We start from the raw sequence: 24,168 nt of genomic DNA on the forward strand, positions 1-24,168 counted from the left end.
TCTATGTTTCCTATAGAGTTCTGCAGGTCCACCTGAATCAAACCCTCCGGCATTCCAGTTCACATAGACCTCGTCTAGCTGTGAGCACTATCAGTGAGACTGAGCGAAGCACAGCTCTAGGATTCATGGATCCTACCAGATAAAAGGAAAAACCCTTACTCTCATTTGCAACTAAATCAGTTATAAAAAGAGTATGGGATCCCTGCTCTTCAAATATAACTCCAGCAGCTTAAAATGATTTTTGTTATGACCCTACTCTTCAAGGGTTTATAGCAAACTAATGCTCTACCTATTATTACCCTGTTTCTTGATTTAAGAGGCTGAGGGTCATGTGTCAGTACCTGCCATATGCAGGTAAGCAGACAAGAGAAAAATAAAGTTATCTTAATGGAACATTTTTCCTAGAAATGAAAAGATGCTCTCTTGTGAGCATAGGGTTAATTTCAGAAACACTTTAGCTGTCTGCAATTCCAAAACTCTCTGCAAAGCCTGACACAGCAAAATGCTTTTTCTTTTATAGTCTGTGATGCTCTAGAAAAGAGGAGAGCTAAATGCTGCCTTTGGGAGCATGCAGACAACCTACTGCAGGCCTTTGGCATCCTGCTGCTCTTTCAACTAATGAGTGACAGTAAGTGGTGATGTGCCTGCCAGCAGCATCAATTTTCAGAGTGCCAAATATCCCAACATCACACCACAGGATCTCATGGAGAACTTCTGCTTTCATCTATACTGAGGATTTTTGAAAGCCTGTTTCCTGTCTCATGAAGGCAACGAAGCAAGTCATGTACTCTACAAGCAAACCAAATTCCACTTGGAATGACCCACACAATGGCTTTTCCCAATTTTTCATTTATTCTGTAGCCTTTTTATTTTATAGGCTAGTCCTATATCTGCAGTAAGTGATTAAGATACTTTACAGTTAGACTTTGACCTGCAGTGGTCAGAAATCATTGGCTATTGCTTCCCTTCATGGACGGAATCTGTGGCCTTGGACCTGGCTTTTGGATTGGACCTTGGGCAAAAATTTCCAAATTGGGCCAAGAGTTGTGCTAATCACAGTACAGACTCCCAAACTGAACTCAGCTTCAGGATCAGTCTTCTGTACTGCAAAGAACAGAAACACCAGCACATGCATAGGCTAATAGAGTTGTGTTATTAGAAGCAATAATCACTCATTCACTGTATTTCATGAAAATAAGATACTCGCTTTTTTCTCCCTTCGTGTTTTAATTGCTAGCTCTTCACAGCAGAGATCATCTCTTTCATTTGTATACAGCACACAGCAACAGGACCTTGTTTTTGAATTTTAATCTTAATGTGCTCTGTAGAAGCTGTTTTCATTTCTGGCGATGCACTAGAGATTTGTATCTGAGGAAGAAAAAGGCTTGTTTAGAGGAGATTATAGACAACCAAAGTTCTTTCTGAGCAGTTCTTAAGACTTGAAGAAAGATTAGGCTGTTCTGAAGTACTGAACAGGAGGACTATGGCATATTCACTATGTGCTTTAGCCTGTTATGCAAGAAATCCCATTTATTTCCACAGAACCAAATATGTAGTAATTTACTACCCACTAAAATTGAAAGCTACTACTCTTTTTGAAAGATGTTGAAATTATGCATGGATGATCTACATGTCTGTGCAGCTGAGTAGTCTTTCTTGCTTCTTGTCTGGATTGTTCAATGGCTTGGATTATCAGGGCCCTGTCATGAGGTTTTGAGAATCTTGTTCCCCCAAAGTCAGCATCGCATCTCCTACCGAACATGTCTTTTTTGGGCAAGCATTCTCTGGATCTCTATTTTAGGCAAATATATATTGACAAAGCTTTAATCCCATATTTTCAAGTTTGCTTTTATGTGACAGCATTTTGATCACGATCTTAGCTGTGCTGTTGATGAAGTGCTCAGAGGAAATCAGGAGAGGGATGTAGACATTATTGCATTATTCCTTTTTAAAGTTATCAACATTTTAACATTCAAAACGCCATTCAAACAGACTTTTGGCAGTGCTCATCTAGTTCTATGTTTGGGCTACTTATGCGGAGGATATACTTTTATCTAGGAACACAAACTGAAAAAGTTAAAAAGGAAAAGAAATACTGTGTCCTATTTCTCTTCCTTTCACTTCCCATATAAACAAAACAGTATAATTTGTGACCATAAATGACATTGTGACCATAAATGACCCCTAAGCATTCATGCTGTCGACCTCTGTCAGCTAGTTTTTCTTTCAGACTGCATCAAGTGTTTCCACTAACCATGCTTTATCTTCAGTTTTTCGGTGAGGAATACTAGTAACAAGGCAGCATATACAAAAGCCTAACTGATCACATCAGGAACAGGCTAACCTATCTTCATTATCTAATATGCAATAGTTGGTGCACTGTCATTCTCTGTAAACTAGACTTCTCGTGGATACCTGCTGCTTGCTTGCTCATGCATACCATTTGAGGTTTATTTTGGCTGAAAACTTTTGCCTGAGATACATTGCAATTTCCAGCTGAGCAGCTTACTTCCCTGCTGACCTGCATTTTTGGATGATAGTGTACCTAGAGTCTGATCTCAAAGGACAAAATGGTGAAGAGAAATAAAAATACTTACTTTCAGACTCATTTTTCCCCCTTTGGTGAATACCCATTTCTTCCACTTCCTCCAATATCTCAAACCAGCAAGAAATTTCTCTTGTACAGGTATTTACAAATTTGGCCACAACACTGAAAACATTTTCATAACTATACTCAACCATATATACATTCAAATATTTAAAGACCTCAGCGTTCACTTTGAACAATTACTATTGGCAATGGATCCTCCTCCTTCCCCAACTTCGTATTTTCATATTCTAAAATGTTTACCCTTATTTATCATTAAATTCAACTCTCAGTAATAGCCTGCATAAGGGAACAGAACAAGTCTTTAGAGCCTCCTACGACTCGCATACCGTCATCATGTTCCAGTAATCATCTCCCCTGAGACTTCAAACGGGATGCCACACTGCTCTCATTCCTACAGTGTTCTCACAGAGGAAATCAAGAGGCACAACACCAAGATTATTCAGATGTGACATTCACCATGTGTCAACCATTCATCTTCTCCTACTTTTTGCATTTATCTCTAGCTAACAAATCATTTGCCAGCAACCAATACCAGCACAGCTGGTTTTGCTCCAGGCCACCAATGGCAAGTTACAATGAATTATCATAAAACTTTTTTACTTACAGTGAGGAAAAGTTCTTTAATGAATCAGTCTTGCTCAGACAATATAAGAGCTAAACTTCTTATGAGCCACTAGGGAGAAGAGTATTTGGGTGTGTTAGGGGGTACTTGTACATGATGTTTTTGTTACTTTTCCTTCTCACCTTTGCTGCTTCTTTCACAATTTGCCTGAGAAAAGTCAGCCAATATGGTCCCCCTTCCTCATTTAATGCTACTTTTCCACCTGAAGGATTCCTTTGCTGTGATTACTCCATTTTTTCTCGCAGTCCCAGAAAATTCCTGACTTTTTTTCCCCGATCCCTAACTCTGTTTATCTTCAGATGGCTTAAAAATGTTTGTAGACCAAGTTAAAGATCATCAATCCATTGGCGCCAGTTTCCTAATTTTATGAACTACTTGTAATTAAGATCTCTCTATATGATTACATGCAGAAAAATTCAATATCCTGGTTCTCAACTTTGCTAAGCCTCTCTGCACTACTGTCCCTGATATCACTGATGACCACCTACAAAAATTGTAAAAACAGTCAATATAACATAGTCAACAGGAGCTGCTCCACTTGGTGTAGTGAGAGCAGATGGGAAAACAGCCCTCTTACAATTTTAGCAGTTTCTCTCAGCTGTAGATATCTCCAAGAATTGTGCGTAGCCAGGCTACTCAAAACGAAAGGAGGAAATTCTGCTAGTATACTTTATCCAGGATTATGCAACCTAGTGACGGCTTACAGCTCCCTGCTTGATTTATATTAAATGGTTGTCAGTCATAGCCAAATTTCAGGACTGTATGCTTGATAAATCATGACTAACATACTGTATTGCAGTAAGCAAGTGTTTATTTCAAAGTTGCCAGCATTATGCAACCCTTTAGAAATACTCAGAAAAACAGATGTGCAATGTAAAAAGATCCAGAATAGCCATGTCCACTGCTATACGGAGTGGAGAAGCTACATGCTTCTGACCTCAGATTGTATCAGAGAGCATCTGCAAAACCCACTGAAGTTGACAGGAACATTTCTGTACCCTTTTTGATCAAGGTCTGATGAGCAAGATTGATTTAAATATCGTATTTATCAGGCTAGTACTTGGACACAATCCCATCACATATTCCTATTTGATTCCTTTCAATCTTTAAAAAATTCAAGAGCATATGGAATGAACATTTCCAAGCGGTAGGTAATTTATAAGAAGGCCTGTTCAACAGAGAAGATAGTGTCCTCTTTCATTCTTTGTTTGGCTTACAGCAATTGCACAGGAGAAAAAAAAATCTATGTTTTACCATCATTATGTAATATGCACTTACCAGCTTTCTGACCAATGTATGGTTTACAAAACAGGTTTTCATTTATTGCCATTTTTTTCTATTTGTTTTTCTTTATTATTCCTTTCTTTTCTACGCTATCTTTGTACATGCACAAAGACCCAACAGCTCATGCCTAGGACCATTCATAAACCCGTTGCAGTTTATAATCCTAAACAAGGATTGGACAGAGCCATACCTATAAAGGATTAGAATATCTATATTTCTGAGTACACTCATTGCTATGAAATATACATATATATGTATATATAAGCCAACAACACAATTATAATTTAAGAACACATGCACAGAGGCATGGATACTCTTGATCCTTCTACCCATGTAAACTACTATAGTCTAATGAATAAACACAAGGTCCCTAGTGGTCACAGTCTAGCTGGCCTGCAGCTTTAGTTTTCAGTATGCCTTAAGAAAAATAGTTCTTCTAATTACTTCCCCATACCATCTCCTCCCTCACTAAAGATGAGGGTTAGGCTTGAAGTCTCTTGTATTTTGGGAAGCTGTATGAAGATTCAAGTTCAAAGTGGGAAGAAATATGGATGGAATGAAAAAACAATCCAGAACAGGCAACAATTCATAAAGCTTGTGAATGCTTCTGCTGCACAGGGACTTTGGGAGGGACATGTATACAAGACTGTCAGCTTATTCATAACAGCAGTTGAATAATACGGAAGACCTGATTTGCAACCCAGCTGCACACATGCAGCAGCAGCATCGCAGACTCAGGGCAGTGGATAAAGAGAACAACTGTAGATACATGCACCTTTGCGTTAGAGTAACACAAAAGAAAAGATGTGAAACCATGCTTGGTATGTGGAGATTGGCCATAAAATAACACAAGAACATTAGTTTTCACTGTAATTCAGTCTGACCCATACAGTAAATAGTGCATGTTAGGATGAAAATGCAATAAACTAGTTAATTCCACCTTAAACATCTCTAGAAACATACTAAAGTGGGGCAAGGTCCTAGGTAGCAGAGTATGATGTTATGCTGCTCGTATGACCAGCATAGAGCGAGCTGAGGAAGTATGCTTGGAACTGCTGCAGTTCACATCAACATGATCCGCAAACTTGAGTAACTGGGAGTGCCGAACTAGCTTACAGGATAGCTGTGAAATAAGCTAGACTCAGTGAGTTCCCAATTTAGGGCTGCATTAGAAAAATAAAACATAATAAAATAATTAAGTCATAGCTAGCGCCACGGTAAATTCCGTATTTATTGTTGTCCAGCTTATCCCCCGCGCACCCCCGGCGGCCATTTTCCCCGGGGCGCGGCCTCGGCCTCGGCCCGGGACGAGCCGCTGGCCGGGGCCGCGGCCGCCCGCCGCCATCTTAGGGGCCTGGGCCGGCAGACGCGGGGCCCGCGCGGGGCAGCTCGTCAGCCTGCGCGGGGAAGGGCCGGCACCAAGATGGCAGAACGGGCCCCGCGGGCCGCGCAGCCCCCGCAGCGCCATGACGCGGCCCCTCGCCGCCGCCTGCGCAGGCTGCGCGCCCCGCGGGCGGGGCCGCCTCAGGGGGAGGGGCAAGGCCGCGGCGGGGGCGGCGCAGGGCGCCTGCGCGGCGCGCCCGCTCGCGCCTGCGCACCAGCCCGTGACGGCGTAACCAATCTTGCGTGTCGGGCCGCCCCCTTGTGACGTCGGCGCGTGACGGACGTGCCGAGCGCCCAGTGCGGTTCGCAGGGGCGGTTCAAACCGGCGTCGTCGGGGCGGCAGCGGCCAGTGGGGCGGCGGGGCCGGCCCTTCCCGGCAGCACGCTCCAAGGCGGCCCGCGGGGTTTAGCTGCGCTCGGGGCGGCGCCGGCGCTCAGTGTGTTTGGAGCCGGCGAGCGGACGGGGCTGGGCGCGGCGGGAGCATGGGGGTGAGGTAGGAGCGGCCCAGCTCCGGAGCAGTGCGGCCGCGGCGGGCAGGCGAGCGAGCGAGCGGGGCCGCCCGGGCCGGGCCTGCGCGGGGCGGCGGCGGCCGGAGGATGGAGGACAAGAAGGAGGAAGGCGAGGCCGAGATCCAGGAGCACGGGCCCGAGCACTGGTTCAGCAAGTGGGAGCGGCAGTGCCTGGCCGAGGCCGAGCAGGAGGAGGCGCTGGCGCCGGAGCTGCAGGACGAGGCGGCCGCGCAGCCCGAGCACAAGCAGCAGAAGCTCTGGCACCTCTTCCAGAACTCGGCCACCGCCGTGGCGCAGCTCTACAAGGGTGAGCGCCGCGGCCGCGCCGCCGGGGGTGGGGGTGGCGGGGCGGCGCTGCGCTGCGAGCGGGGCCCGGGCCGCCCCGGGCGGGGGGGATGGGGGTGGGGGGGCGCCACAAAGGGGATGTGGCGGCGCGCGGCGGCCGGGCCGCGGGAGGCGCGGGCGCTTCCGGCCCGGGGGCTCCGCGCCCCTCCATAGAGGCGGACGGGAAAACAAAATGGCGTGAGGGGAGCCGCCGCCCGGGGCATCGCCCTTGGCCGCCCCGGCGGGGCGGCGCGGCCCGGCCGCTCGTGCTGCCCCCGCGGGAAGGAGCCCCCCGCGGGGCGCTGCTTGTCGGGCCGCCCTGAGGCCGCGGGGCGAGCGGGGGGACAGGGCCGCCCCGGGGCCCGGCCCAGCCCTGCCGGCGGCGCGGCCCTGCGGAGCGGCTCCGACAAAATGGCGAAGCGCGGCGGCGGCCCCATTGTGCGGCGGGCGGGCGGGGGCCGCGGCCGGTGCTTGCCCGCGGGCTGGGGGCGCCGCCGCCGCCGCCGGCCCGCCCTTCTCGGCCCGGATCCCGCGGTGCCTTCGGAAGGTGGAACAAAATGGCGAAACCTAACATGGCCGTTCGGAGTCGGCGACTCCAAAATAAACAGCGTGTGTCCTTGCCTCCCTGCAGACCGGGTATGCCAGCAGCCAGGGCTCTCCCTCTGGGTCCCCTTCCAGAACGCCGCCACCGCAGTCACCAACCTCTACAAAGGTAAGGGCTGCCCCGGCTGCCCACCCCCCCCCCGAGCTGAGCCGAGCCCCGCTCGGCCGCCTGCCCAGCTTACTCATAAGCGGGGCCTGTTAATGTCTCTTATTCACCATGATAAAATCTAACCCGAGACTGCTTCCTGGATCTTGCAGGTTTTTCCCTGGGCCACTTTGGCTGACAATAGTTGAATCTTTTCTGTTGCCTCATGTTGGTGACTAGTAACTTAAAAGCAATTTTATTTCTAGACTCCTGCAAAAAGGATGCCTCCAGTGTGGCTATCCTTGATGATTTTAGGACAAGAGTATAATAGCTTTTTAAATAGTGCTGAAATTTCATGTGTTCTTGTCTACTATAAGGCCTTCTAAATGTGGGGATGGCAGTATGATGCATTCACATTTCAGGTGAAGCATAAATTGGGTTTAGTGTTTGTAACATCTTATGTGGATGTTATGTGACAAAAATAAAACTTTATGTACTTGTGACAGTGAAACTTCTTAACTAAGCCCCCAGTTTATTTTAAGCACCAGACTCTTATTTTGACTGTGCCTAGCGTGACTATGAGAAAGTAATGCTAACCTACATTGTACGCGGATATGCTTTTGGGCATTTTGTCTTACATTTGTCTGTCAATACTTGTTTCTGAATCCTGCTACTGTTAGGGTTAATGGAAGACTTCTCTGTAGAAGAATCAACTGTTGGTTTTTAGTTTAAAAGTTCACACAAAAATGATAGGTGCAAGTAAAATTTGTACCAATTTGAGTTGAGGTGCAGCATCATTACAATTATTACTGCCTTCATCACCAGAAAGGAAAAAAAGCTTTTAAAAAAAGTTGCAAATTGTTGCTTTTTTGACTTACAACTCAAAAATCATTAAACTATGGGATACATTCCTGTGTGAATAGAACTATATCTTGGCCTGTGTGTTTTCTCATTTGTCTCTAGTTTCCCAATATATAGGTTTGCGTTAAGCAGTTGAACTTTATAATGTATTTGAGAGTTGATTAGGTTTGTCAAACATGAAGAGACCACGGAGGAAGGAACATAGATGTAAACCTCACTGTGAGACTTGATTCTCTTGCAGAAAAGTCTGTGCAAATGTTGTGTATGTATCATAGGTCATTGTTAAGGGGCAGCAAATTACATTACAAGAAAGGTGTTGGCCTGAGGCAGTGGGTCACTGTAACATGGACACTAGTCACTTGAGGATGGTGCTAGAATACCAAGAGGTAATGTTAACAAGTTATCTGGGATAATTAGTCTTTTCTTACCAATGGCAATATTGTCCTTTAGAGCATCCTTATTGCCAGGGCTCTAGCTGTTTGTTTGCTTAGATCACTTGATTACTTTGTGTTATAGGCAAACTGAGCCTCCTTCTTGTAGTGTGATTAACAAGAAGTATGTATGGTTTGTCAGTGATTAGAGAAACTGGAATTTAACTAGGAAGCTGTTCAGTCAGCTGTAACTTAATACCTTAAAAACCTACACTAAAAAATCTACTTCAAGAAAGTTTGTTTTGGTGCTAATGCTTGGTGCCTCAGTTACTCAGAGCTGCTATCTTTTTCTAATAGACTCCCAAGTGGATGGATCCCCTTAGTAGGAACTTACAGAGAACACAGTGGAACAACTATACACTTGCATACTAGGAAAGCATGAGCCTCTCCTAATGGGAACTTGCCTTTCTAGTGATGAATGCTGCTCTTCTGTTGTCTCAGTAGTATTTTTGTTTTGGAGGAATTTGTCAAAACATTGAAGGAATACTTGGGATGATGAGCATTACCAACTACCTCTTTCCCCTGCAGCTGGTTTCTGATCTGTAACTGAATTTTTGATGTGTTAAAAAAAATTTAGCATGAGCTATGTAAGGAAAATGGCATGATTTCTTGAATGTCAAATCTTTTTGTGAAGAAGGGTAGATTAAAAGACTAAAATACAATATTTGAACTCTGTGCAGGTTTTGGATCATGAATTTTTTTTGTTCAGCTCTAATTGAGAGCTTGTTTTAAAGATGAAATATTTGCCTGATTATCTTTCAGATTTTTACTAAAATGGATCCTAACTGTAGGCTTTAGAACTTAAAACTGCAACAGAAAGTCTTAGGTATACACTGAAATATGGTTTTTGAGGCTACATTTGACCTTTTTTGATTAAATGCTATGGTATGTTTTGCAATGTTGGTTTGTACTTTCTAGCTTCATAATAAAGGAGACTTGACTGCTTGTCTCTCAGTAGCTTAACTTTGTAGACAAAGCAGTTGTAGTTTTTAACATAAAATCTAATCTTTTCCAGGGAGTGAAGACTTCATTTTTCCAGTCTGCATCAGCATTCAGTGTTTGACCTCTTAACTGGTTCATAGTTAGCGCTTTGTAAAGCATTGTTGTATATGAGGAAAGCAGATTGCTGACATGCTTAAAGCTGGGCTCCTCACCTCAGAGGGGGCTTGTTCATGGGTGTTGGGAAGTGATTAAAGGTGGTGTCAATTTCCAAACTAGTTCCAGAGTTTTAGTAGCTTTTATTAGTGAGAATGCATCAGAATAGTTGCTATTGTGAAATAGAAAATGGCTGAAGGAATAATCTGTTGTGTTGGCACTGCTTTGACAGAAATTAGCAGTCATAAATCTTCAAGTCTTTTGATTACAAAATAGCATAGGCAAAATGCTTTTAATCTTAGAGTACATAAAAGGAAGTAATGTGTTAGTGTATTTTATGTGTACCTATGCAGTCTGTAGTTTAAAAGCTCCAAGGTTAAACTGTGAAGAAATTGAGGTGTTTTTTGGTGGATTTGTCTGAAGCAGTGCTATTTGGTAGTATAGGTTTTAGTTCTAGTGGTGTTTTTCTGGACCAAGCAGTGGTACTTTTGAAACTTACTGTTAGAATAATATTTAAGAATATAATTAGTGATGTTTGCTTTTTCTGTGTGTGAAAACTGGCTTAGATAAGTATATCACGGTTCACCTAAAACCGATGTCTTTGACAGCTGTTCTTTAAACAAGTCCCTGAAAGTTTTTTTGGGGCAAATGGCTATTATGTTGAACTTACACTAAAACAGCAATACAAAATGCTCTTTTAATTAGTTTAGACATTTATATTAAATAAAGAGATTGTTTTTGATTAAATTGGAGTAGATATTATTTTGATATCTATTAATGGATAAAGAGCTAATGTAGCCATCATTTTCGTAAAATTGAAATAGCTGTTGTCCAAGCTCTATTAACAAATACCTATGGCAAACAAGGTGAGTGAAATTGAGTAGAGTATGATTTGTCCTACTTGTTACTGTTCTTTATGAAATTTATTCATGTTTCTAGCTACTTATTTAAGAATCATTAACTTAGAGGAGTCTGGAAACTAATTTAATCATGTAAGAGTATCTGTTGGAGGCAAAGTTAAATTGAGGTGCACAGGTGACCGGTTACATCAGTGGGGACTGAAACTGCATTTTATAGTAGGATTAACTGCAAGTAATACCTGTTTAAAGCTTTTGTGCATCAGATCTGCAGTGGGCTCATGAAGAATTTTCTTAGACTTCATTTTGTAATTGATCTGTTGCTTAATTGAAAGATGTTGGGGGGATGTGTCTGTTCTAACTAGGTTCAAAGCTAGGCCTTTCTGTAAATTGCCTATGCAGTTTAAGTTGAATTGAATAAGAGGAGCAGTGAAGTTAGATTTTTTTTTTTTTCTGACAAATTTTTAGTAGGTGTTAAGAATGCCAGTTGTATTCCTTCTGTTTTACGTGGTGTTCTGGCTGAACTGATACATGTTCAAAGGTATTGTCTGTTAATTTCTTAAGTGCCTTCAGATTGACAAGCTTGAAATATGTTCTAAATGTTAATACAATGGAGTTTCAAAAACAGTGCTGTAAGGTTAACCTGAAGTGTAATAAATGAATGCTGTTTAAGTAGTTTGAGTTGTTAACATGATTTGTGAAGAAGGAGGAACCTTTAACATTCTCTTTAGGTTCAACAACTCGGTGCTATCAAATTTGTTACAGCTAACTTGCTGCTGTTACAGTAACCTATAGAACATCTTCCTTGTTTATCATGGTTGACAGGATGCCATGTCAGTGATATGTCATATTATAAATTGCTCCATCTGTGACATTTGCTAAGATACGTTTTTGTTTTCTTGCAGAAAGTGTGGATGCCCATCAACGAAGTTTTGATGTAGGAATTCAAATTGGCTATCAGCGTCGGAATAAGGATGTGTTAGCTTGGGTTAAAAAACGCAGAAGAACTATTCGTAGAGAAGACTTGATCAGCTTCCTATGTGGAAAAGTTCCTCCTCCAAGAAATTCTAGAGCTCCCCCAAGACTGACTGTAGTATCCCCTAACCGAGCTACTTCAACAGAAACTAGCTCATCTGTAGAGACTGATTTGCAGCCCTTCCGTGAAGCCATAGCTCTGCATGGTAACAGCCTTTTTTCCAGTACTACTTGGTTAAAATTGGGTGGGAGTTCTTAAAGTGTATCTTTCTCTTTCTCAAGCTTTGACTCTTGGCAGTTGTTAATGTGCTAATGTTGTGTACCCTTCAGCTGAAGGTATCTACTTGCTTCTCTAAAGGAATCAATGGTTTTGCATGTATTAGACTTGTTTACTACTAAAAATGCTGCATTAGTCAAATATCTTGAATATGAAGAAAAGATAACTGCATGAGCAGTTAGTGAAATGAGTTTTGGATCTCTAAATCTACAGTTTTAATTCAACATATTGAACTAAAGTTTTGTCAAAGTTAAAGTCAAGTTTTGGTAACTTCTTGAAGTACAGACCTTGTATTTGTATCAGTGCAGATACAATTCAGATTTTTTGAAAGTGATTTACTAGGAACTAGCTTAATATTAAGATTCAGCTAGTAGCCAGTAACTTGCAAATTTGGCCAGGGCTTGGGGGCTGGGGAAATTCAATATCTAAAATGCCTCTTCTGTCTTGATCTGGGGAGCCAGATCTTGCTCTGAGGTTCTTGTTATTAAGTATTAGTTAATACAGTTACGCATCCTGTGTCCTAAGTAGTACTCTTCAAAGGGGAGTTGTATGTCTATCATGAGAAAAACCCTGTTCAGAACTCATTTGTAATTTGCAATCAGTCTGAGAAGACTTGAAGATACATTTAAGACTAAACTTCATTCCTTGCTGTCACTGGCAATGTTTGCTGTGTATCTGTTTTTCTCAGAGATTCACTAGCCAGTTCTGAACTGTACTGTTACCTGGCAAACAAAAATATGTTAAATTGATCCTAATGTGAAATGAAATAGTTAACCATTTGGTTTTTATGCCCCCCAGAAATTCAAGGGGGGGGGGCACAAATAAGCACATCTTTAGGGCATAAATAGTAGACATTCTAAAAGTATATTTAAAAATTCAGTTACCTCAAAATGTGATCTGTGAAATTTAATTTTCATCATTTCAGTATCCTCAGTTGAGCAGAGGATTAGTGAGTTAATAACTGGATGAGTGGATCCATAGATAGGAAGACTGCATTTCTATCCTTTCTGCTCTGTGGCAATTTTTCAAGATACATAAGCCAGACACTATCTAGGTGGCAGCCTGATTCTGGTACTTGTGGCTCTGACATTTAAACCAAATGTGGTCCCACCCAGTCATGTAGTTCTGGGCAGTTTTCTGCATTTTGGAAGCTGGTTATAGAATTCTGTGCACCATTGGTACTTATCTAGTAGGACAAACTTAACTTCATAAAGAACCACTGCAGGAAGTAACTCACATAATGTAGTGATAAACAGCCTTTTTAAAAATTTGCTTTCTGAAACTAGTTGAAATCCTGTATACAGTTTGCTTTAGGTAAAGGTTTATAAAGTGGGGGTAACTTAGACCTCACTTCAGCCTGGTGTGCTCTTGAGTAAATTTGTAGGTGTTTTGGTTGGTAGTGTAGTGCTCTTCGTGTCCTTGTATGGTTTCTTAACATCTGTTTCACACTGAGGTGATTCTTGGAAGTCATTTCTCTTTAGCATGTGTGTTTATGCACTGTTAGATAAAAAGTTGATTTTGTTTCATAAACTAATGCAGGTTCCTGAGGATCACATGTGATTCTTTGTTCTAGTGGCACTGCAGAAACTAGAAATGTGCTGTTCTACTTCATTAGCTGGTAGACAAGATTACATGTCAGTCACTTTCTGGATTAGTTTCTCATATCAGTTTCAATCTGTTCTTTGACACAGATGCTTTTGTGCTAATCCTTCAGTGACTAGCCTTGTGTTTAGACTTGTACCTGTTTTTAGTTCATTGCCTAGAATGTCTGTGTTCCTCCAACTTATCCTGCCCCTTTTTTCATTTTACATCAGGAGAAGCTGTGATTAAACTGTCTCCCAAACTATTCTCCTTTATCAGTTTTCTCAGAACTACCTTCTGTTTTGGAACCTGCATGGACTCCTTGTGTGTAAATTTGTCTGCTGTAGGACATTGTATCTGCATTTCTGGTAGGCTGTTTAAAAGCGAGTTGCTGCTTCTAGGCATTGTGAGAAGTTATTAGAAAACAAGATGGTAGTGAGTATCAATCTCAACAAACATTCTGGACTGAGACTTAAGGGGGGGTGTTTGGCTGATATATGGAGGATGGAGGCAGTGTTTCATGCCAGTAAGTTTTCTGTAGAAATGGAATAGTTCTCTAACATTTGTAGAGGGGCTGAATTGGAGTTGGAGGTATGATGCCAAAACTTTTGCTGCTCTAAGCGAAGTTTTTCTAGAAAAGCAGAAATAGAAGTATGTTTAAGCCACAAAACAGATCCTCAGAGTTGCTTTATCTGGCTAATTGACTGCTTTTAATAGGCATTTGTGTCTGAAGACCTCAGTCCTATAACTGATCTAGCTGTCTGGGGGGGAAGAATCCCTGCATTTCAATTGTGTAACCTTTAAATGCCTCATTATTAAACCTGAGATTCATGACAAGCCATAGTAACAAAAATTAGCTAAGAAAATATTTTCAGGAACATGATGCGTGAATCTGGTTTATGCCCCAGCCTATAACACTGCAGAAGAATATTTTCAGGAATCAGGATGGTCTTAATTTTATTCTGCATCTGAAAAGAGAAAGAAACGGCATTTTTAACCTTAGAGCTAAGCTCAGGCCTTGTCACATCTGACCTACATCTGTCTTAGTTCAGTGAGGTAGTTGATAGTTCCTGACAAAAGCTAACCATTTTAAAACAAACCTAACTTTATGCTATTAGTTTTCTATAAGGTGAAAGCTGTTGATAAACTTATTAAACTTGTTATAAATCCTTTAGTGGAATTTTACTTAAGAGGTTGGTTCCAAAACTCATTCTGCAATACATGTAAACTGTAGAACTTGTGTTGTTAATACTAACTTGCCATTACAAGTCTGTTGAAGGATGACGATTGAAATTGAATCTGTCTAGAAACTCAAATACCTAAAAAATTAAAGCCTTTAAACAAAGTGTCTTGAGTAATTAGCTCAAGGTAACACATCATGTGCTTACTGTATTCTGCAGTTCAAGTGAACTGTCTTTATGCTTCAAGAATTGTGCATTACCTTGTTTTTTGCATGTACTAAGGCTATAGTAATGGAAGATGAATGCTTTTATTCAGTTCCCTAAATGTAGAGCAAGTTTCTGTAACATCTCTAACACCAAGCATCACTGCAGTTAGCATAGCTATAGATGTATCTCTTCCTATTTTCTGAATACACAATGACATACTGTTTCAATTCTGGAAGAGTTTGATATGAGAATTACATCCAACTTAAGTTGTCATCTTAAGATTCCTGAAAGCTGATTTTTGCTGGATTTCTCATTCTGTGTTGCTGGAGCTACTATACTAAGTCTTGCAGTGCTAATGGTTGTCTGTCATCCACCTTGGAAGTTGCAGTTTGGGCTTTTAGGGTGGAATGAGCTTATGCTGTGAAATGTGTACCATGCTTTACAAACCAGCCTCCTAATATAATGAGAGAAAGCACCATGATTTGAGAAGGAGGAAGCAATCATAGCAGTACTATGCAATACATCATACTCGAGCTTTCTTATCAGAAATGAGGTGTGAGTAGGTGGCAGCAGCACTGCAGTGAGTTGCTGCTTTTACTTAGCTTTAATGTTGAGGTGTCTCACTCATGTGATTTAGTTCCTTTAGGGGAAGCCTTTACCCTAGCATATAGAATTGTGTAGCTTAGCCTCTTTAAAGATGCTAAATTTCCATTAGTCCTTCTATCCTGTTGTCTTGAAATATTTAATGGCAATGTAAAACAAGCAGTTAGAAAAGTGGAGAAGGAAGCTAATAGAGGGGATGGGAGAGCAGAGTTCAGATGGTCTGAAAGGGTATAGTGTGGTATAAAGGATGTGTATATACCTATCATGTTCTGTAATACCTGTTGCTAAAACTGGCTGAGCAAAAATTGAAATAGTGTAGCATAGAGGGAGCTGCATGCCACTTGATATTTATCTGTGCTTAGGTCTCACTTAGGTAAGCTTAAATGTTAATTTTAATATTTCCCGAACAAAACTTCTGGAAAATAATTTTGAACATTGGCTATTTCATACATAATCTTTGGTAGTAACTCAAATAACTTGTCACTATAGATATGGCTGTAGTGCAGATAAAACAACTTATTGTTTAGACCAATGTTGATAAAAGTGTGATTTTGAGGTGACAATTTATTTACCTTAAGCATTCCAAACTCCTCAAAACATTCACTTTCAGCTAAACATTCTAATAACTAGGTAGCTTTGGGAGAGTTCTTAGTTACAAACTAGCTAGTATTGATCAGAATTTCTCTGCAGCTTTTGCCAGTAGTACTGCAATAGATGCTTTAAAACATAGTCTTTGATATAAGCAGAGGTTTTTAAAATATATTGCTGGTTTAACTAAGTGGTGCAACAGGAATGGGAAATATAAGATACTCCAACTATTCCATCCACTTTAATTCTTTCAAGCTTGAAAGGGAAAGAGATTCTTTCTTAAAGACCTTCCCCTTTATAAAGTATTGGAAGACTTGAGGTGGTCTTGGTATGCTGGAGGTGAAAGTACTTTATCAGGATCTCTGTCATGTTGTATAGATAAAACTGATGTGTGGTTAAGTTGTGTTAATTGCAATATAGAAATATGTAGTGGTGCCATGGAGTTACTAATTGTCATGTGAGAGTATTACTTTCTAGTGTCTATTGCTGCTCACTTTACTGCTTTAACTGTTTAAATGGTTTGGGGAGAGGTACACTTAGAGCATGTAGAAAGCTTAACTTGGAATAATTCACAATAAATGTATTTTCACAGCAGTATTTCAAGAAATGAACTATGAATCATGGCTCCTAAAACATGTTCTGTTAACAAAAAATTAACAAAGATCCTTTTTAATGAATGGTATTGCTAATAGTTTTCAAAGATCTTGATTCCATGAAATAGCATCCTGATACTTCAGTATGTGCCTTGGACTTTGTTTCTGACTCTTCCACACTTGATTACTTAGTTCTAAACTGTGGTATAAATATCTAAGTTAACAGTTCTCTTCTGGATTAGTCTTTACTGCTGTGTAATATGGTTAACTGCTAGTAACAAATTGTCACTTGAGTCTGTGTCATAGTAATGACTGTTAAACTGGAGTAGTGGGTATGAAATGCAAGATGAAACTAAAACTGGAAGTACTTCTTGAGTTCCACTGTCCTGCTGTCTCTGTAGGAATTAAACTTTGTTCTACGTTTGAAATCCTTAATGTCCCAGAACTTAAGTTCTGAATATTGTATGTGTATTTAGATACAGTGATTCAGTGTCACTGAACATTAAGTGAATGCCTGTTTGAGACAGTGCGTACAGACTCCGGCAGTGTTCTGGAATATGCTGCAGCATATTATAAATGCATCTTAAATTCTGACTTTTGTATTTAGTACTCTTACAAATGCTTGTCAGTTGGAATGACTCTCCTTAAATATAATTTGTGAGTGTTTCCTAAAAATGTTTACAGTAGTCGACTAGGGGTGCTCAATTTTTGTTTTTATTTCAAGTGTTTGCTCTGTATACATAATTAAAACATGTTGTGATAAAAATGAGTACATCAGTTTTTGACTGTTACGGATTGTATATAATAAACATTGACTGACAAGTTGTATAAATTGTTGATTCTAAGTTGAAGTAATAATAGTGAACCTGTGTGTTCAGAGCAGTTTTGATTTGAATTAAAAGATGGTTATGCTGGTGGAGGAAGGGAAATACTTAGGTTTGAAACACTGTCAGGAATCTTCAGCTTCTGAGCACAATTACATTTGTTTTTTCCAATGTACAGGATGAAATGATTCTCTAACATGTCATACCAGTTAACAGTAAACTTGCTACTGTCTGAATTAGGAAAAAATGTTTCCTGTCTGAACTTTGGGTGCTAGTTATCCAAGTTGCAGCACCTGAATTGACTTTTTCTGCTTGTGCATTTATATCATCTAATTAGTTGCTTTGTTTTGTTTGGTAGGTTTATAGGAAATGTCTTATAGTTTTGAATTTCAGCTTAGCACTAATCCTAGAAATAGTAGAGAACCTTGTTCCTCAGTTTTCACTGTAGCAGCCTCTGCTATTAATTTTTAATGCCATTGTGAATGAAAAATGATATTAAAATGATGATGTGCAGGGTCTCTGCCAGTCTCTTAACCATTGTTCAGAGCTGTGTAGGAACACTGATGCTCTAAGCAGAAGTTCTAGGAATGCATTGAGTACTACTCATCATATTTCTACTGTTTATTGTATAATGCCTAATCTGTATAAAAATGCCTGATCTGTATAAAAATGTATTCTTTGCTTCTACAAGAGATTTATAAGCTTTAAATTTTCATTAAACACTAATCAGCAGATAGAAATTGGTTGACCTGTGCAGTCATGATATACATCAACTTGCCATTACTGTAGATGGCTTTTGAATCCATTTATCTCCTACACTAAGGATTCTGGCAACTAATCTAGTGCCTCATAAGTGTTTTCTGCATTCTTACAATAATATACATATGTTATCTTGATCTTGGAAGATGTTCTGACCTTGCATTGTAGGTAGAAAGCAGTGTGAGGTTATGTTCTTTTACTACTTCAAAGTGTGTAGTAGCTTTTTGACCTTTGTTTGGTAGCAAGGATATTCCAGGAGTAAGTTTGAAACAGTAGAGACTTGCTGAGCTTAAGTGCATGCTGACTCTGCAGGAATGTATATAGTGTGTGCTGATTCTGTTGCCCTACAGAGTATCTATTCTGAGGTACTTAACTATTCAGTGCTTAGAATGTTGTACATCTGTTAGCCCTATTTCTTTAAGAAACGTGATATATGTAGCTGTTCTGTCAATTGGTTTTCCAGATAACTGAATTTCTCAACTCTCTCCAAAGTAGAACTTGAGTCTGAAATTTCCTGCAACTGGGTTTCATGGAGCCTCTGAAGCCACTTGTGTGGCCTATCAGGAGCTAATAGGTAGGGTTCTGTTGGTCTTTCCTTGTCAATTTGACTTGCCTGGTTAGGAGCTTAATGGATATCTTATGTGGCCTTGCACATGCAAGATGGACATGTGCTGACTGGACAAAGGAAAACAGTATCTGAGAGCTGTGGCTAGTGAGAACATCAAAAGCTGAGATAGCTCAAGATTTTGGAAGTTACTTGAGACAGTGGTCCTCTTGGATAGTTCAGCTGCTTGTTCTTACTGCTACGAAGATTGCAGAATAGTTTTGATCTCTAGAGACCATCAAAAATCTACTGATATAAATCTTGTTCCACTGTTCTCTCCCCCCACACACACACTCTTTGCATGACTCCTGCTTTGGGTAGCATTTCTTGGGCTGACAGTGCTTTGAAATTTTCTAATAATGCTCAGGTTTGGAGTAGTTGGGATAGTGAAGGTGTATGAGCATTTGAGCTCTTGCTTGTCTATATGTAGTCTGAACTTGAAACTGAAGCATTGTATGTTCTATAACCCCTATTAAACCTTAATTTGGAAAGCTCTGCTTTTGCTAAACTAGTATTAACATTACCAAAGACAAGTTTAATTTAGCATAAAGCTTGTCTTGTTTAGTGGAACAAGTATTTCTATAAGAAACTCCTTTAACAATCAAAGATGTTAGTAAGATGTACACAAATCAAAGTGATAGCAGGGTAGCTGTCATGGTGTTTTGGATAAGATCTGCGATTTGCAAATTTCAAGGGATTGTCTGGTCTTGCTTGATTTTTAGAGTGCTCTTCTGAATTATGATAGTATTAATGTGTTGGCTCGGAGTGGGAGCCCTGAAATGAAGCTTTTGCTTAAATTATTTAGATGCTAGTTGCTGTATAAATCTGCTCAAAATCTGTCATACAGCAGCTTTACAGGACTAAGACTACTTGCAGGGATTAAAGGGAAGTAGGGTGATAGTATTTGGAACAAGGTCAAATGAAATCAACCTGGAAAGTCATTGGTAGGGGCTCTTCTGTTGAAGTATTGATCTGTTGAAGAGTTCATACAGACATAGGCTACTCTTTCAATTGAGTGTGCGTACATACACTTCCAGTAGTTTGCCAGATGCTTGGGTAGCTAGCTGTTGGCAGTGTGGTGCTAGTCTAGTACAGAAGCTCATTTTTAACTATTATGAGCAGCAACTCATACAGTAAAAGCTAAGAAGGTGTGGATTTCTGGGCTTCAAATGAGTGGATATGTGTACAAATACTACAATGAAATGTTTAAAATATCTCCTTAAAACCTGTGCTGTATAACTATCATCCCTTTTGTTTCATGTAGGGGGAAAACTTTACTGTTTGATCTAAATGCTCTTTCTTTTTTTTCCCTAGGTCTTAGTGGTGCAATGGCTAGTATAAGTGTTCGCTCAAGTACCCCAGGCTCTCCTACTCACGTGAGCAGTGGCTCCAATGCTAGTCGAAGGAGAAATGGACTCCATGATGTTGATTTGAACACTTTCATATCGGAAGAAATGGCACTCCACTTGGACAATGGTGGAACTAGAAAGCGTACCTCAGCCCAGTGTGGCGATGTCATTACAGACTCACCAACTCATAAACGCAACAGAATGATCTAAACTGCAAAAATTTCAAACCCACCATGCTGCTTGAAAGCCACTTGATCCTCAGAGTACTATTGAAAAGGAAACACGAGGCCATCTTCCCATATTCACTGTTTAAGACAAATGAATTCAATAATTGCCATAAAGGAAATTTTAGATATTACATTAGATGCCTCTTGTAACTGCGGCTTTCTTAAACTATATTCTTAGCAGAGGACATCAGATATTGTGTAGTAGTTAGCAAGATCATCATAGGCGAAGATGTATCTGTTCCAAGGCTAAAAGTGACCTTACTTGTATTCTTAAAGGGAAAGGAAATTTCAGATGTTTATTTGGTTATAGAATGCTTTTTTTGTCCTTTATTTCCTGCTGTATTGAGTATTTGCTTAAACAGTATTGCCAGTTTGACTAAAATCGTCTACAACATGACTTGGCATCTTTGTCAAAACTGCAGGCTTCCATTTTTGCGGCACTGTACCATGCACCTAGTTTCTATATAGTAACAGTGTGCAAGTTAAATATTGGACTGTACCCTCTTTAGTTTTAAAAGCAGTTAATAATTCTGGTGATTGTGTGATAATGTAAAGAGGTGCTATGATGGTCATGCAATTAATACTTAATATTGAATCAATACAAGGATCTTTATTGGATTCACTTTGTGTGTTTTAGTGCTCTGAAGTAGCAATATTAAACTTTTCCCGAATTAACTTCATAGGCTTTTAAATCTTCAGTTTGAGGAAAATATATGTACTTATTGGTATTATCCTTGTGGTAATCATACACAGTGCAGACTGCACCAGTGCTGACCTAAATTTAGAGAAAGATGTCCTGTAATTGGAAAATAGGCTTTTCTGTTAAGTATTAGTGAAGGGTAGGTTTTGTGTACACCCATATCCCATTTTACATTTCTTGTGAAGTAATTGCCCATTACTGGGGAGGGGGTGGGAAGAGAGGGAATGAGGGGGAATAGTTGGAAAAAGTGTGTGTTCTAACAAGTAAGACTTCTGGTCACATATGGAAACTTGGACTAGCTTAAACAAGATTGTGATGCCATCTCCTGCAGGAGGGAGTGACATGCAGGTTCTCAAGTGCTAAGAAAATAATTTAAAACTGGAAGTTGATTATAAAGCTCTGGATAAACATGCTGTAAGGATGGGTTTAAAAGGATAAATGGCTTTCTTTTGTGTGTTGAGCTTACATTCATAGGATCAAACTCTGGCTGCCATAAACCTAAGCATAATCTAAAAGTGAACTATAGATCAAGACTGATCTGCTGCAAGTCCGTTCTGGAATGGGGAAGGATATGTGTCAATCTTAAAGAACATTGTCCTACTTGGAACTTTTTTTACACTTACGTGCAACAAGTCTTTCCTCTTTGGAGAGCTCTGGCTTAGGTCCTCTAAATCTCTGCCTAGATGAGGAGTGATACAGAAGAATGAGAGATGAAGAGCTCCAAATGTGTAAGTGAGGAAAAGGTATTTATTTGAGGCAGCATGCATGCCGTAACAGAAAGCATAAGCTGATTTTTGGGGTGAAATGCAGCTAAGCTGAATCCACAGTACTTAGAACACAAGATTTTTCTTTAAGGCACCTTGAACTCCTTTTTAATATATAGCTCTTCAAGACTTTTGCTTATGCTTGTAGAGTCAGATTTTTGTATTACCTCCCCTGATGTTTAAGGCAGATTTAACTATAGTTCTACTGCTTATAACCCTGTTGTCCTTTATTGGTGTTCTCTAGTCAAGGCAAGACAATAGTGATACGTTGTATTTAAAATTCTCAGAATTCAAGGCTCACAGAGCATGATTTCCTTGCTTTATAGTGCTTCCATCCAATTTTTTTAAATTGAAGAGCTCAGTTGCACAGTACTGTAGTGAAGTTCTGTAATTTATGGGACAAGTGTGAAAACTGTCTAGAGAGACTAAGAACTGTTCAAAAACCCCACCTGTGTTACATAGCTTAACTTGCACATCACCTGAAGATTCAGTGTACATTCAGTTCAGTTACTACTGTTAACTACAATTAATAATACTTATTTAATGTAAAATATTAATATTACATAAAGCTAGTTTTCAGAGACTGCATTTTCAACCAAGATTTCAATGTAAGATGGTATCTAAATGTGTTGTTTAGAATTACTATTTATTAGGCAGAGGGTTTTTTATACCACAGTAAAATTCACAGGTTGGAGTCCTGAACAGACTTGAAAGGACACATATCTGAAAACCATTCTTCAGCTCTTCTGTTCATTCATTATCTGGCTTGTACAACTAGAAGATATTTATGCTCTGCGACTTCTAGTGTAGACTTTACTGTTACATGTAGTAAAAGTAACATCATACTAGTATGAGAGTTCTGCACATGTGACAAAACTGTAACAGTGCTTCTGGTCTAGCCTAAATACACAGAGCCTATTCAAATTACTTCTCCCCTTCCTTGCAGTAAAGTAACTATTGTTAATGCTTTTAAGCATTACATTCAGTCTAGTACCACCTAAAACTAAATTTGTTTAGCTTTAATTCGTGCCATTTTTCTTTGAGAAAGCAGGCTTAGATATCAGGCCGGTTGCATTAATGTTTTTGCTTGTACCTTAAATATTTGGCAACTTTTTACCATTGTTTTTCATTTAGCCCCAGTTGTTACTTGCTCTTTAAATGTTAACCCCTGCCAGAATGATCTAAAATGCATGTATTCACCTGGTAAACAGAAGGAGAACAGATTGTCTCTTTAAAAAATAAACATTCAAGTCAGTACCTGCTGCTTTGAAGACTATTTCTTGTGCCAGTATAGAAAATCCATGTTATGGGGAGGGAGGGGGGAGAAATAGCATTCTGCTGTTCTCCAAACTGTAGCTCTTGAAGCCAGAAGCACGTTGGTCTCATACAAGAAACACTGAATTAAGAACTGTTAGTTTGGTAAAAATGGTGCTTACTTTTGCTTTTTCCTATAAATCATATAGTTGACCTATCTTTTCTCCATGTACATTAAATTTAACATGAATGTGCGGCAAGTTACATAAAGTACATCCTGCACTGAAGCTACTGAGCTTGGCTTGCTTATTAATGAAGTAAATTTAAAATGTTAAATTTAAGGCTATATTACAATAAAGTAATGCAAAGATGATTTTGGCTGAAACTGAAGTCCTGCAGTTAAACTTACTCTCAAATGTGGTTTACCCAACTGGAGTAATAAACTCTTAAGTCATAATAAACCTAATAAAAAATAAATACAACTGATCAGGCTTCTTTGTAGTTCTTTAAGTTTCTGAAAAATAGTCCATCAGTAAACCCAGAATAGAAGATGATTATAATGAGTTAGCACTTAAAAGGCTTATCTGATTCTGCAGAACAAGGTTAAGAATGCAATTTGATAGCTGCTCAGTTTTGCTGTACTCTAGGTGGTTTTCCTTGCTGTCCTAATGCCAGGGCTTGTATCACAGGCTAATCTTAATGGATTAATGGTGGTTGTAGTAATTGGGATGTTTCCTCTAAATATGTAAGGACTTGTATTTAGAGTTTAACATCTCTAATAGTATGAAAAGCATCTTAAGCTGTAATACTTAAATCTGTTTAAAAAGTTAAGGGGCCCTGACAATAGTGATGCTTTCTAAGCTCTGTATAGCTTAAGTCTGTCTTCAGGCTTCAGTGAAATTGGGTCCTTTAATTAGCAGCTTTTTAAATTATGGGTGTTCCTAAGCCTAGAAATCTTTTTTCCATTTACCTGAGACACCAGCAGGTCTTTGAACTTCATTGGAAAAGGAAAGCTTT

The 24,168-nt window shown here is 39.9% G+C and overlaps 1 protein-coding gene across 2 annotated transcripts; it reads left to right on the forward strand.

Annotated features, from left to right (window-relative positions):
- Window positions 1-6,254: 6,254 nt before the first annotated feature.
- On the forward strand, window positions 6,255-23,637 carry HAPSTR1 (HUWE1 associated protein modifying stress responses). Of its 2 annotated transcripts, XM_062587966.1 has the most exons (4): window positions 6,255-6,716; window positions 7,365-7,445; window positions 11,571-11,846; window positions 20,172-23,637. In XM_062587966.1, the coding sequence occupies exons 1-4, from the start codon at window positions 6,497-6,499 to the stop codon at window positions 20,414-20,416; spliced, it is 822 nt and encodes a 273-aa protein (XP_062443950.1). In that variant the 5' UTR covers window positions 6,255-6,496; the 3' UTR covers window positions 20,417-23,637. The 2 variants fall into 2 exon arrangements, with proteins under 2 accessions (XP_062443950.1, XP_062443951.1); XM_062587967.1 differs by lacking the exon at window positions 7,365-7,445.
- Window positions 23,638-24,168: the final 531 nt, after the last annotated feature.

Source organism: Rhea pennata, chromosome 15 (assembly GCF_028389875.1).
Source record: "Rhea pennata isolate bPtePen1 chromosome 15, bPtePen1.pri, whole genome shotgun sequence".
Taxonomy (NCBI): Eukaryota; Metazoa; Chordata; class Aves; order Rheiformes; family Rheidae; genus Rhea; species Rhea pennata.

Bases quoted from the DNA above. Each gene is read 5' to 3' on its own strand.
- HAPSTR1 (XM_062587966.1), top strand. From the start codon at position 6,497: ATGGAGGACAAGAAGGAGGAAGGCGAGGCCGAGATCCAGGAGCACGGG. The intron at 7,446-11,570 runs GTAAGGGCTGCC...GTTTTCTTGCAG, and splicing joins AGTCACCAACCTCTACAAAG to AAAGTGTGGATGCCCATCAA. The intron at 11,847-20,171 runs GTAACAGCCTTT...TTTTTTCCCTAG, and splicing joins TGAAGCCATAGCTCTGCATG to GTCTTAGTGGTGCAATGGCT.